Source organism: Theobroma cacao, chromosome 9 (genome assembly GCF_053813885.1).
Source record: "Theobroma cacao isolate CCN51 chromosome 9, ASM5381388v1, whole genome shotgun sequence".
NCBI lineage: Eukaryota > Viridiplantae > Streptophyta > Magnoliopsida > Malvales > Malvaceae > Theobroma > Theobroma cacao.
Genome location: NC_142647.1, coordinates 41,440,622 through 41,453,482, shown reverse-complemented (window position 1 = coordinate 41,453,482; position 12,861 = coordinate 41,440,622). Strand labels below are relative to the sequence as shown.

Below are 12,861 nucleotides of genomic sequence, written 5' to 3'. Positions count from 1 at the left end.
TGAGACAGCAGATTGAATGAATGAAAGAGCTTTGAACTTCTTTGCAATCTTTTCTTCATATTGCTTAACTTGCGCGGCAAGAGCATTATCCTTTGGTACTTGGGGTTCAACATTTTGTTTTACAGCATTCCACAGATTATAACCTTTCAAACAAGTTTTCATTTTCACAGCCCATACACCATAATTAGGGCCATCAAAGACTGTAGAGGTTGTTGAGTTATATTAGGTGTTGACATTATAACAGTAAACTAATTTGGAAACAAGAGGTTAAAGAAAGACCATTGAGAACTCAAGAGTATTAAAAGAAAGTTGTCTAAGGTCCTACAGGAGTTGGGAGCTGCTCTGATACCATGTTAATGTCATAATATATTACGATAACTTAAAGCAGAGAGAAGGCTAGAGAGAACTAGTGAGCTAATAAGCAAAACAGGGTATTCATATCAGCACATGATGATCACACAGTGATCATATATATTACAAGATGTTAGAGTTTATAACACCTGTAACAACCGCTTAACAGGTGTTCAATTAAGATAAAAACAGCACAGCATTATCCTATTCTAACATCAGAGGTGTTGACAGAAAGTAAGCATACTAAGCACTGATTATGTTGTCAGAATGCTTGCACGTGTCCATGCAGGTGTTATCCTCTAACAGGAAGCGGACCGTTTTTCCAGGGTGCTAATGTCTCAAGGGGTTTCCTTAGAACACTCCCGAGGGATTATATTTTCATAGATATGCGCCGAGTAGCCCCATGACACTGAGAAAGACCAGTTGGTTGGCCTGTGATAGCAGATTGTTTGTTGTGCCAGACGTGATTGATCAACTTTGGCTGCTTCCATGAGATGATTTATTGATTCAGTGCAGTTCTTGGAAGGGAAAAGTGGGTCTATGTTGTCAAAATGGTGAAGTGTAACAATTGGGGACTGAGGATGAGATGATAGGATGCCTGATATATCACCAAGTAGATCAATCTGCAGTGTAAAATATCACAAGAGGAAATTCTTTAGCTTGTCATCAAATGTTTTATTCATAATTTTGTATAATTTTGTTCTTGTAAACGGTTTGAAAAGGATTCAAGCCCTTGATTTCATGTTTCTAGTAGACTACATTGACCACTAAACTATCAGACTATTGTCTAGAGTTACAATTGTTATCGGTTTTTAATAGTAGTACTTCTTGAGAAGCCAGAAAAGTAATCTCGCATTTCAGAAGTAGGGTTACCTGATGAATACTACTTTCAACGGTTAGACCAATACCCAAGTCTGATAAACACAAGAATGATAGATAATCGCTGGTATGCATGAATGGATATCTCTCAAGGCAATCATCCATCAATGGCGCGAGTCCTTCTACCAGGGAATAGCTCAAAGCATATCCAGCGCCCCCCATAAGCCATATCAAAGGAGAAAGGAAAGTTTGATATAACAGCCTCCGAATACATTCCAATATAATAGTGCTTAGCATGATCATATTTTGCTAGTACCTCTACTAAATTATCGACGAAAAAAAGAGTGTCATCATCTGCTATTACAAACCATCTCACATTTTTGTTATCTCCAAGTCTGAATGAATCCAAAACGGAACGGAAGATTCGTGCTTCAATCGGGTTTGCAAGCTTAGGGTATACTGCTAGCTTAGTGGCATCTTCATTGACCTGTAAATGAGGAGAAGTTTCAGGCCAAGGTAGAAATTCTTCTGAGGGAGGTGAATCCAGAAAGATATTTCCCCTATTTTCATTTGGCCTCCACCAGGCTTCAGTGTATGCTCTTCTTTGCTTCCATGTTTTTAAGCTACCGACTAAAACAAACTTAATGTGGCTAACATTGGTGGGATAATCCACAGTTATAGGTGAACTCGACCATTTGACCTCAAACGGTGAGGAAAGATCAGAAGTTTTATTGCAGGGAAGGTTATACAAGAATGTGTGGAAGAACAAGGAAAGGGCTTCGAAATTTCGGCTTCATTGATTGAAAGTTGCTGGTACTTAGTTTCACAATAAGTTATCAAAGGCTTGAGAGAAATTTTGACATGGGAATGGGTAAAAGAAGCGTAGATTGTCTAGAATGAAGGAAATGTGCTTACCCGAATTATGAGATACGAGGATGGCATTGAGGGGGTGGCTAGGGGTGTATTAAGTCCTTTCTTGGCTCGATTTGGGGTGGATAGGGGAAATATTTTACAAAAGGTGGTGATACTGATAGCTCTGACGTCTTCGAGCATGGCGCTACCATGGTGGTTTTGCGTTTGGAACTGATGCAGGTAGGCCCTTTCATTCCTGTCACAAGCTACATGCATGGCCAGATTATCAGTTGTGGACTAATGGTTCTCCATCTGCAGGCGTTGAGTGGTTCTGGGTGACACGTTTTCTATATGAGTTTCTTGTGTTGCAAGCTGTTTAACGTGTCGCTCTCAACTTACCTTCTTTGCGAAGAGGAAGAAGAAAGCATGAAACATCCTGATCCATCGACAGTTGTGTCCCATACAACGCCCTATGCACCAGCTAAGATAGGTAGCAATTTAAGAATTAAAAAAAAAAGCTGTGTAACGTGTCTTTGGTATTGTGTGGGGGGGGGGGGGGGGGGGGGGGGGGGGGGGACCGGGTGTTGATCTGTTTTCACCCTTCTTGTTATCTGTGTCTCCAGGTGTTGTCTTTCCCAGTTTCAGCTGTTTTAGGTGGACCGATTCCAGCTATGGAACCTGTGTCTTGATTTTTGTCCTCTGTTTTTCAGGTGGTTTCTGGGTGGCTTGCTATGTTTAGAAAGGTAGACCCATGCTGGGTTTCTATCTTCCATGTTACTTGATAAAAACTAATCACTTGAAGAAGCGCAAAGAAGAAAAAGAATTATGAGATATAATTCTTTGAGGAGGCTAATCAAGTGGGTTACGACCAAAATTCAGGATGACCTATATTTTCTTCAAAAGAAGAAAGTACAGAAATGGAATGTGATCCCTCATTTCAATATAAAAGGAAGAAGCTCGTTTGTTTTTCTTCTGGTATGTAGGAAAACTAGAAACAAATGCTCAATCCCCTTCTTATGGTATCTTACAAAAATGGAACACATATATGGGGAGGGGTTTGCGCATTGACTCTGTCAAGAGAGGGCAAAACAATACAGTGTATATATTAATGAGATCCTTGAGGGAGGTCATATCATAAAGAAAAAGCTCATTTTGCTTCAACGCATCTTTGACCTTCCCCCCACGCTAATCAAGAGCGTTTCAAAAGGACAACAACTCAATTTTAACGCTTGGCCCCGAAAATAAATAAAGAAAAAATTAACAGAAAATTTCGCCTTTGCCTTTATATCAATACACATATAAGAAAGAATCTCCAGACAAAACTTTCTTTTATAGTAAAGGTCCCCACCACAGGCATTTGAGAAGAGAATTCTCTTTCCCCCATTGGTTAGGCCACCCTAATCAGGGGCCGGCGCATTAACAAGAAACTGAAAGCTGAAGAAAATTCAAACTATTCAACCGTCAGCTCAGCCATGATCTAGACAATGTAGTTGTTGTCAACCAAAAACCAATCATGGGAGCCAAGCTTCCCATCACTCAAATCTTGAGACCAGCAAACCTACTTTCATGCAACTGTGATGGGCAACACCACTAGTAGTTCCAACCTTGGAAAATTTAATCAACATAAATCACTCCAATGCAGTGTTCTCTTCATGAGCCTTCTGAATACCTACCAATCGAGCATAGTCCACCCACCTATAGAAGCAAGTTGGAGGTTGTTAAACCTGAGATACTCTAACCAGCAAAATGGCTATCCTAGCAAGTAAAATATTTAAAGATTAATATAGAATCTTACAACAGGGAACCCAAGTATGTGTTGCCTGTTCGAACAGCAAAGCAAATTGCACTCAACATAAGCTTGTGCTGGTGTAGCAAAGGCTCCAAAATCCGCTGTTCTATTACACCAGCCAGCACTTGGTACCTATTCAACAAAACAAACCCTCAGCAAAACATTCCAAAATCTGACAACACTCAATTCCAAGCCTTTTCACAGCATAGAATTACTATTTCAAACATGTTTGCTTCACAGGTATTAATCTGGAAATACACATACCAGCTTCAAACATCAAACTTCTCCTGTACAGGCAGAGAATTATGCTCAAGAATGCATGCCATAAAAAACTTACAGAGGAGGGTGCAAAGTATTCTGTGACATCCAAGTGTTAAAAGTTAAAAGCTAAATATCTTCAAAGGGTTCAATATTTGTTCATTTTTGAAGTGTGAAATAAGTTGCTAGAGTATTAGAAAGATGTCAACCTCAGCGAGGCATAAATTAGTATTTAAATAAATTTAAGACAACATCAAAATGGAAAAAATAAGTTGAATGAAGAAAATCAAGGTACATATTAAGATTCCAATGGATTTTAAAAGTGCAAAAAAGGGGGAAGTAGAACATCATTTTGACTTCTCAATGGGTTTGGAAAACTGATATTGTCAATATCAGTCCTAACAACAGAATATCACAGTGAAAAAAGCATCGCAGATTGTGGTGACTCCCAGTTCACTAAAATAAGCAACACAAAGTTCTCGCAACACAAGAAAATAAAAGTTTTAAAGCCCAAAATAAGGAAAAAGATTATTCAAACAAAAGACTAAGATCAGAAAAGCATATTTAAAACAGGAACATTTTTAATTATCTTCTATTTCTATCAAAAAGATTAAATATCCAGCTCATTTAATTTTGTATATATCAATCAAAATGTCCCAAGCAAATGCTCACAAGTATATCACAACAGAGAGCGATGAGACAAAGGAACCCTTATTGGTACTGATGACTTGCACATAAAATTTCACCAGTTTTGGCCTAAACAGAAATCATCCTTCTACTTATATCTATAACTTTGCATAAATCAGTACAAAATAGACTTAAAACACTACATTGGAGATACCTCCCTATTGGTTTATTTTACCAAAATTCCATAATTCCAAGGAAGCATACTTAATTTTCTGTAAGGAGAAGATACATCTATTCTTCAATCGGCATACTTAAAAAGTCTCTTACAATAGCTAAATTTAGGGCCAAACAACCCCGTAGCTACATGTATAGCTAGACACATACTCAGAGATAATATGCAAAACTAATTCTAGCTATCCATTAGCCAGAGATAATATGCAAAACTAATTTTCCAGCAAGACCTCAGACTTATTAATATGCTTAAATGATTCTATACAAAAAATCAGCAAGTCAGCATGAGTCCCAAGAGGACACCCCAATGGCTAGAAGTTAAGACTCCAACTTGGAGGTCTACAGTTCTTATCTTAGGATGGCAGAAGACCACCTCCAATTGTGTAGCCCAGCATTATCTCAAACTATCAGAATTGAACACTTTAACAATAATCGTAAAAGCGGTTCCACAAGAAATAGCAAAATTCATGCCTTAGAACCATTATTCACTAAAAATATTAAATCTACAAACCTGAGGTTGCTAGAAACTGCCATATATACACCATAGGCAACACTGGTGGATAGTATGGGAACATTTTCAACTTCAGCTGCAGAAGACTTATCAACAGCCTTTCTTGCATTAATCAATGCATTCGTGACAGCTGTGCCGACCTACAAGAGAACAAAGTCCGTTAAATGCCAGCAAATCCAGATTTGGCCTTTCACTTTGATAGAGTGATTTGCAAGAAGCAATGATATTCTCGATAGAAACAGAAGAGATAATAAGATTTGATAAAAATTGAAAAGGGAAAATAAGCTTAATTACTGTAAATGTTAGATTGCAGATAATTTTCTCAATCACCAACTATCAGGGAAAAATGTGTAAGAACAGCCAAAAAACTTACCAGTGAAGAAGTGGTGCCTACTGCAAAAAGTTTTGCTCCATTACGCTGCAGAGCGCACACAATTTAAACACAACATGATTGTTTATTCCTAACTCAGATATGCAGAAATCATAACTTTTAAAAGTTTAAAAGACAAAAAAGATCTCCTTACCATTACTGCACCTAATCTCTGCAAAAGTGAATATGAAGTTCCATGAAGAGCAACCTGCAGACAGAATTTTATGACCATAGAACAGTTGTATTTTAGCATCTTAGAAAGAAACTCTGCACAATCTCCATGCAAACTCATCAGCGAAGATAAAAAACAGAAACCTGGAAAGCATTATCAGGGCAGCTGTAGAAGAACTTGGAAATAGCTCCAGCACTGACTGCAAGAGGAGGCCGGAGAGAGACAGTAGGAGCAGGAAGATAAACAAGCATGAAATCTGCAATTATTGCCATTACCTAGAAACACAAATTGGAAATTTAAAATGGTGAAAATAACGTAGTTGTACATGTAATTCATATTTCATAATAATCTATATGTTATGTGCTAATGGATCTCGGTGAAAATATACATTACACCACCACAATACTCTGAAGCTAAAAATAGCATAAATTTTCAAAGAGAGCCTCATTGCTTCCTCATATTATCAATTTCTGATAGATTATCAATATTGCTCAGAAAAAGGTATCCATCTGCAATTAATTCTATTGCTCATAAATAAAAAGTAGACAGATAATAATGGGGGCCAAAACACCTGATATATTTTATAGTTATGAGAAAAGAAACAGATGAAAAAAAGATAAGAAGGATCTTTCTTGATGTTTCTCATTAACCAACAGCCTTCATTAAATCAAAATAACAAATCATTACCTATTATATCAGTTCACATCATTTCACAGTCCGTTGAAGTACCAGAATCTGCAGGCTGCAGCTGTCTGATGTTACAATCACTAAAAAATGCAAGGCACTATTCTCTAAGGAGAAATTCCTAGATCCTTTTACAGTAACGGCAAAAATCTATCTTCTATTACTACTTTGTGTCAATTAGTGAGTTCATAAAACTAAACTCAACCAGATCTGAATTCTCAATTCTCAAGACCTAAATTCTCTGATAAAACCTTTTAATCATGCTATTTTCCCCTTCACATTCAACAAAGCTCAGTCTCTTATCTGTCTCAGAAGAATTAGCAGCCTAGTAGAGGATGAGCATGCAAAATAACAGAAAGGTGTGGTTAAAAACTTATTCCTCTATGGTTTGGTTGCTAGTAGGACATGCATATGGGTACAAGTCACATGTTGGTTGCTGAGGAGAATGAGAATCATTCATTCACATTAATCTTGAACCATAAACTTCTTTACCACTCCCTCAATGGGTTCAGGAGGCAAGCTAAAGCTCAATTCCCTTGATGGATGGCATAAAGCATCTGCAGCAAGCCCTGAAGGAAGAGTCCAAGGTCTACAAGCTTAACATTTTAAGGCCCCTCCTGGCATTGGTCCCCAAGAGGATAGGGGCTCCCATACTCAAACCAAGTTAGAAGTGCCACGGCTGGTAAGTGGTTATCCTATCTATCTTTTTCTATTTTTAGAAAAATTATATACAATGCTTCATCAGTGAATTCAGCATGTTCATCCAATTAACCTAATGATGACAAGATTTTTGCTTTAAAAAAAAAAAATAGTGCACATTCCTACCAATGCTTAAAATTTGTATGTGATGTAATTATAATTACCAATGCATATATTGAATTAATTTAGTTGAGAGTTCATAATCAAAGAAAAATTTAAGCAGGTCATAGAATTCATCTAACAATGATTAGGCCGCCGACTTCTTACCTTTTGTGGGAAAAAGAGCATTAAATGGAAGTATATTAATTTTCCTTAAGTCATGAAAAGAAATTTTTATTTTGCATTTTGAGAAAGCAATAGCTTGTCAATCTAGAATTTCTAAAGGATCACAATAATAGCCTTAAAGTGGCATCAAAATTCAGCATCCGCCATGAAATCAATCTCTTTGCATAAAGACATCCTTGAAGTTAAATTTTTAAGTTATCCAAACAAGTCATCCTTGTTATTCAGACCAAAAGAAGGCTGAAAAAGTGCATATTCAAATGAACTAGCTATATGGTAAACAATCATACCACATCCGCGAAAACAATTTCGAGCTCCTTGAAAAAGTTTTCCCTGCGACGTTCATATTCTGCAGCTGTCTAGAAAACAGGAAATAAACATAAGCATATTAGTTGTTAAGATTGAATCAACAAAACTGAACAAGCCACACAGCATGGTGTACAAGAGAGACAGAGGTCATTACAGAAAACAACCCTTTAAACCTAGGATAATGCACGAGAGCAAAATTTGGGTCATGCATAACCATGGCTCTTGCAGGTTCAATTGCTTAGGCTAAAATTCAACCAAGTTGTTTTACTAGCTTACACAGGCTGAGATGCGAACCTGCCATGATTCATAGCTGGATTAGGAACATCTAATTCTAAAAAAACCATATACATCCACAAGCAAGACCGATGGGCTTCAGCATGGATAAAACCTTCCAACTTGGTAGCACTTCTCCACTCCATCATTGCCTTATTTAGGCAGTTTTCTTCCCAACATACCTCTTATTTTATTGATGTTCCATCGTAAATTCTGATATAAATTCCAAAGCGAACAGAACGCAAAGTACTCCAAAATTTTGGCTAGAATTCAACATGCAGACAAATATCATAAGAAAAAAGAAAGTAACTCCAATAAATACAAGGTTCAGAAAGAGAACTTAAGTTTTTCTTCTTCATTTATCCAAAATCTACCTATCCTTGCTACAAAATCACCCATGATTCATACTACGAAGTATATTTTACTTATTTCACAACAAATCAACCATGATAAACTACTTAAAATAAATTAAATAATGAAAACCGCATTATAAGTTGTCATAGCAATACAAATGATGAAGGGAAAGAGAATTAAAAGGAAACTTTTGACAAATTCAAACCCAATTTTTTTGAAAAACAAATGAATAAATCTTCACCACCCATTCATATCATCATCAGTACTATTAAAAAAAAAAAAACCCCCAAAACTCAAAATTCAAAAGTAAAAAAAAACACAAACCTTTGTGAAGATCCCAACCCCACACTCCATGGCAACTTTAGCTAAGAAAAGATCATCAGCCAAAAGCCTTTCTTTAAACCCACCAAACTGCATCAACCACTGCATAAGCCCCGATTTTTCAAGCCCCAAGAACCTCTCTATAACCGACCCAGGAATCCTCCCTGCTTGGATCGCAGCCGCCAAGTCCTTCGGTAAACTCTCCAATGACCTCCCAGCCTCTGCCAACAAAATCATCGCCTCTTCCCTGTTCTCATCACCTGCATTTTCACCACCACCTTTGCCTCTTCCATTGTCATTGTTTCCACCGCCACCACCTGAGTTGTTGTTGTTGTTAATGTCGCCACCATCGCCGCCGGGAAGGGTGGAGAAGGCTAAAAATGGGGGAGGTTGGCGGTGGCGGAGACTGGTGGTGTAGGAGGAGGAGGAGGAGGAAAGGTCGAGGGGGAGGTGGCGAGGGAAAGTGTTGGAGAATTTTGGGGTGGTTTTAGGGAGAGGAGAGAAGGAGGGGGAAGGGGTTAGGGTAAAAAGGCCGGCGGCGATGGACATTGTTGCGGTGGCTGACGGTGGCCGGCGGTGATGGGTTTGTGTCAGAGTTTGGAGTGTATTTTCCTTACGTTATTTTCAGAGTATGTGTTATGGTTTGTTGCTTTCTCTGTGGGCGTTAGTTTTCAAACATAAGGATCTGAGCAGACGCCAGACCGGCTACCTAAAGGGCTTTTGTCTGCAATTCAACTCTAGGGTTAAATTCTTTCATACTCTCTTTTCCTGTCCTCTAAACTTCACGCTCCTTCTTCTGTCTGACGATTTTATCAAGAAAAGAAAAAATAATACCTCTTACTTTAATCAAACAAAAATATTGCTATTCTATGCTATCAAAGAAGAAAAATTAATAATTAACCCAAAAAAGTACTAAAGGTTTTTGTTTTGGTCTGTGCGATAAAGTTGACTTATTTTTGTATTTTGTGACCCCGATCAAGTATCATATTATGAATCTCCAAATATTTGTTATAATATATATTTGTAGATATTGACACTCATGCTTACGAAACGTCTTTTATGAATAAAACAATCAAATTTTTTAGATTAAAATAGATAATATATTTTTTAAATTGAAGTTGAATTTCTTACATTATATATAAATTTTCATTACAATTCTATTTTCGAATTTTACAAATTGAAAGATATGATTCGTATAATGAGAAAATTATTTCTCTTTATAGTTAAACACCAATTAATTCAATATATACCGAAAAAAAGTGTCTTTATAAATAGAAGGAATAGTTGTTCTTAATAAGAAAAGATAGTTAAATATTTAGAGAAATTCTGGAGATTTTATATTCAAATCTTGAAAAAAGAAAAGAAATTTACAATATGGAAGAGGTTCTCAGTATTTTGTGTAACACAAATTTAATAAGTTGCTTATACTTCACGAAATTTAATAATTTTTTTTATACCTCATTCTATTTGGTATAAAATTTTGGATGGGTTTTTTAATGATATCCTTGATTAGGCAAACTAATGTCATATTAGAAAATTTAATTTTCAATAAAATGATTTATCTCATTTTTAACAACAAAATCATTTTTAATTTTATTCTAAAATCTTGTGTTTGATACTTGATGAAAATAAATTATGACAAGTCAATGAATCTCGTTTTACTAATAAAAAGATGATTTTAAAATCTCATGTTTAAATCTCAACATGTGTGAATTTAGTCTAATTTTATGTTGAATTTGTCCATCTATATATTGGTTTAATAATTGATTTGTATTTAATCATTGATTTTCCATATGACTTGTAATACTTAATTATAATTATGATTTTTACTTATATTTGTAACTTCATGAGAAATGAATGGAGACAAATTGTCAATGGTTGTAACTGAAAACCAATACAACAATAACTAAAAATCACCATTATCAAGTTAATTATAAACTAAGTTTGTTTTATAAATAGTTTTGTAATGTAAAAATTATCAAAATATGATAAAAAAATTCAGCAAGAAAATGATTATCCAAATAATTAAGAATTGAAAATTTTTTAATAAACAAGAAACCAATATTAATTTACTTGAACTTCTATATATATCCCTCTATATCATTGGTTAGGTTTTTTCTTTTTTATAACTAACGGAAGAGGGATTCGAACTTTATTTTTTAGATAGAGAGGTCATACACTAACTAATAGGAAAATCATATAATAACTAATGAGTCAAATACTCAAGTGCACTATATCATTAGCTAAATATTTTCATAATAATAATTTTTTACTATTATTAAAAATAATCAAAAAAGTTGACAAATTTTAGGGTAATTTAACAGATTGGGTCTCTATCTTTTTATTTTCTGGTGTAGATTGTAGCTTATAAATTTTAATTTAATTTTTTTCTAGGAGATATACTATAATTAGATGCTTTCTTAAGTTTACTGCTAATATAATAGAACAAAAGTAAGAAAATAAATTATCAATGGGAACGTGTAGCACACCGCCTCGAAGACAGACGTTTAGAAGCCATTTATTTGTGGCATGACGGGGTTGGTGAGACTTACAGAATGCACACGGTAACCACAGCTTTGCGGTGGGTGCCACTCGAGCACTGTGGACTCCGCTAGGTCTTGACTTTTAGGTTTATTGTCAAGAATCTTTAAAAATTGAATTTAATTATTTAAAAAAATTAAAGAATCTTTTTAAAGCAGTATAAGAACAAAAGAGTCTTTTTCTTTTTTCTATTAAGAGAACAAAAGACTCTTGAAAAAGTATTTATGGAATAATATTTATATATTTGTAAAATTAGATTTTAAACAATAAATATACTCATTAAATGTTGAAATTTTTAATAAATATTTATTTGTTAAAAAATACTAATAATGAACAATTTGTTATTTTTATAATATTATTAATACAAGAAAAAAAAGATCATGACTTTTTGTTAACTATAGAACTTATAGAACTTAAACACGAGACTTGTAAAATGAAATTTAAAAAATTTTTGTGCTGAATGTTCTTTTAGAGACAAAATTAGTTATATTATATGCTTATAGTTAAGAATTACTCAGATTTGGTAATTTGTGTTTATTTGAATTTTATTTTATTTTTTGTAAAAAATAAAATACAAAAAACAAATAATACTTTACAATTCTTTTGTAATTACTTATAATTGGATATGCAAAGCAATTTTAATTGTTCCCCCCTCCCCTTACCATTTTTTTTTATAATGTTGCACATATAATTACAAAGTCCTAGTGAGTATAATAATTTTTAATGACAATTTGTGATACAAAGTGAAAAAAGAAGTGAAAGATATACAAACATTTTCTTATAAAAAATACAATTTTTTTTAAAAAAAACAAAAGAATAGTTGGAAAAAATGATAACTTCCAAGAACTTGGGAAGTCTCAGCCAGTTAAAGTCAAATGTCTCCTGGTTGCCAGTTGCCACCCTAGCACAAGACAACTGTCTAAAGCTAAGATCCTTTCAACAATACTCTGGTTGTATCAAAAAAAAAAAAAAACTTTGCTTTATATGCATTTTGTTTCTTTTGTTATATTTACTTCTTCCCTTTTCCTTTTCATTTTATCAAAATAATATTTTTTAGACATTTGATATTCTTTTTTAATATTATAAATTATTTTTTTATAATTTTTTTGACATTATAGTGCATTGAACATCAATCAAAAGCTTGTTAAGAATGCACGGGTAAAATACATGAGAGCTCACCAGTGGAGGGTCCTTTCCATTAATTTAATGAAGATATGGCTTTAAAAAAATGCATGGATAAAGAAACAACACTAGGCGAATAAAATAAAATTTTATATTCATAAATTAACTACCAGTTTCTTTGCAAAAGAAAAATGTTTCATAAACTACTTTTTATAGAAAAACATCCAGCAAAAATGATTTCCTAGGAAAAAAAAAACAGTGTGAAAGTATAGGTTAAACTTTTGATTGTATTTTAA

At 34.5% G+C, this 12,861-nt stretch overlaps 1 protein-coding gene and 1 pseudogene across 2 annotated transcripts; both read right to left on the bottom strand.

Moving 5' to 3' along the window:
- Positions 1-434: 434 nt before the first annotated feature.
- LOC108663287 (uncharacterized) lies at positions 435-2,467 on the bottom strand (annotated as a pseudogene). Its single transcript, XR_016028334.1, has 4 exons — positions 2,422-2,467; positions 2,102-2,288; positions 1,225-1,961; positions 435-974 (listed from the first exon to the last, which is right to left on the bottom strand). The product of XR_016028334.1 is annotated as an uncharacterized LOC108663287 (transcript).
- Positions 2,468-3,279: 812 nt separating this feature from the next.
- LOC18589872 (protein RETICULATA-RELATED 4, chloroplastic-like) lies at positions 3,280-9,694 on the bottom strand. Its single transcript, XM_007015037.3, has 8 exons — positions 8,906-9,694; positions 7,936-8,004; positions 6,124-6,255; positions 5,963-6,016; positions 5,812-5,856; positions 5,439-5,578; positions 3,818-3,943; positions 3,280-3,717 (listed from the first exon to the last, which is right to left on the bottom strand). The coding sequence occupies exons 1-8, from the start codon at positions 9,449-9,451 to the stop codon at positions 3,651-3,653; spliced, it is 1,179 nt and encodes a 392-aa protein (XP_007015099.2). The 5' UTR covers positions 9,452-9,694; the 3' UTR covers positions 3,280-3,650.
- Between the last annotated feature and the right edge of the window lie 3,167 nt (positions 9,695-12,861).

Coding starts and splice junctions, on each gene's coding strand:
- LOC18589872 (XM_007015037.3), bottom strand. CDS start 9,451: ATGTCCATCGCCGCCGGCCTTTTTACCCTAACCCCTTCCCCCTCCTTC. Junction 8,005..8,905: donor GGGTTGGGATCTTCACAAAG/GTTTGTGTTTTT, acceptor CCTGTTTTCTAG/ACAGCTGCAGAATATGAACG. Junction 3,944..5,438: donor GCAGTTTCTAGCAACCTCAG/GTTTGTAGATTT, acceptor TTTGTTGAATAG/GTACCAAGTGCTGGCTGGTG.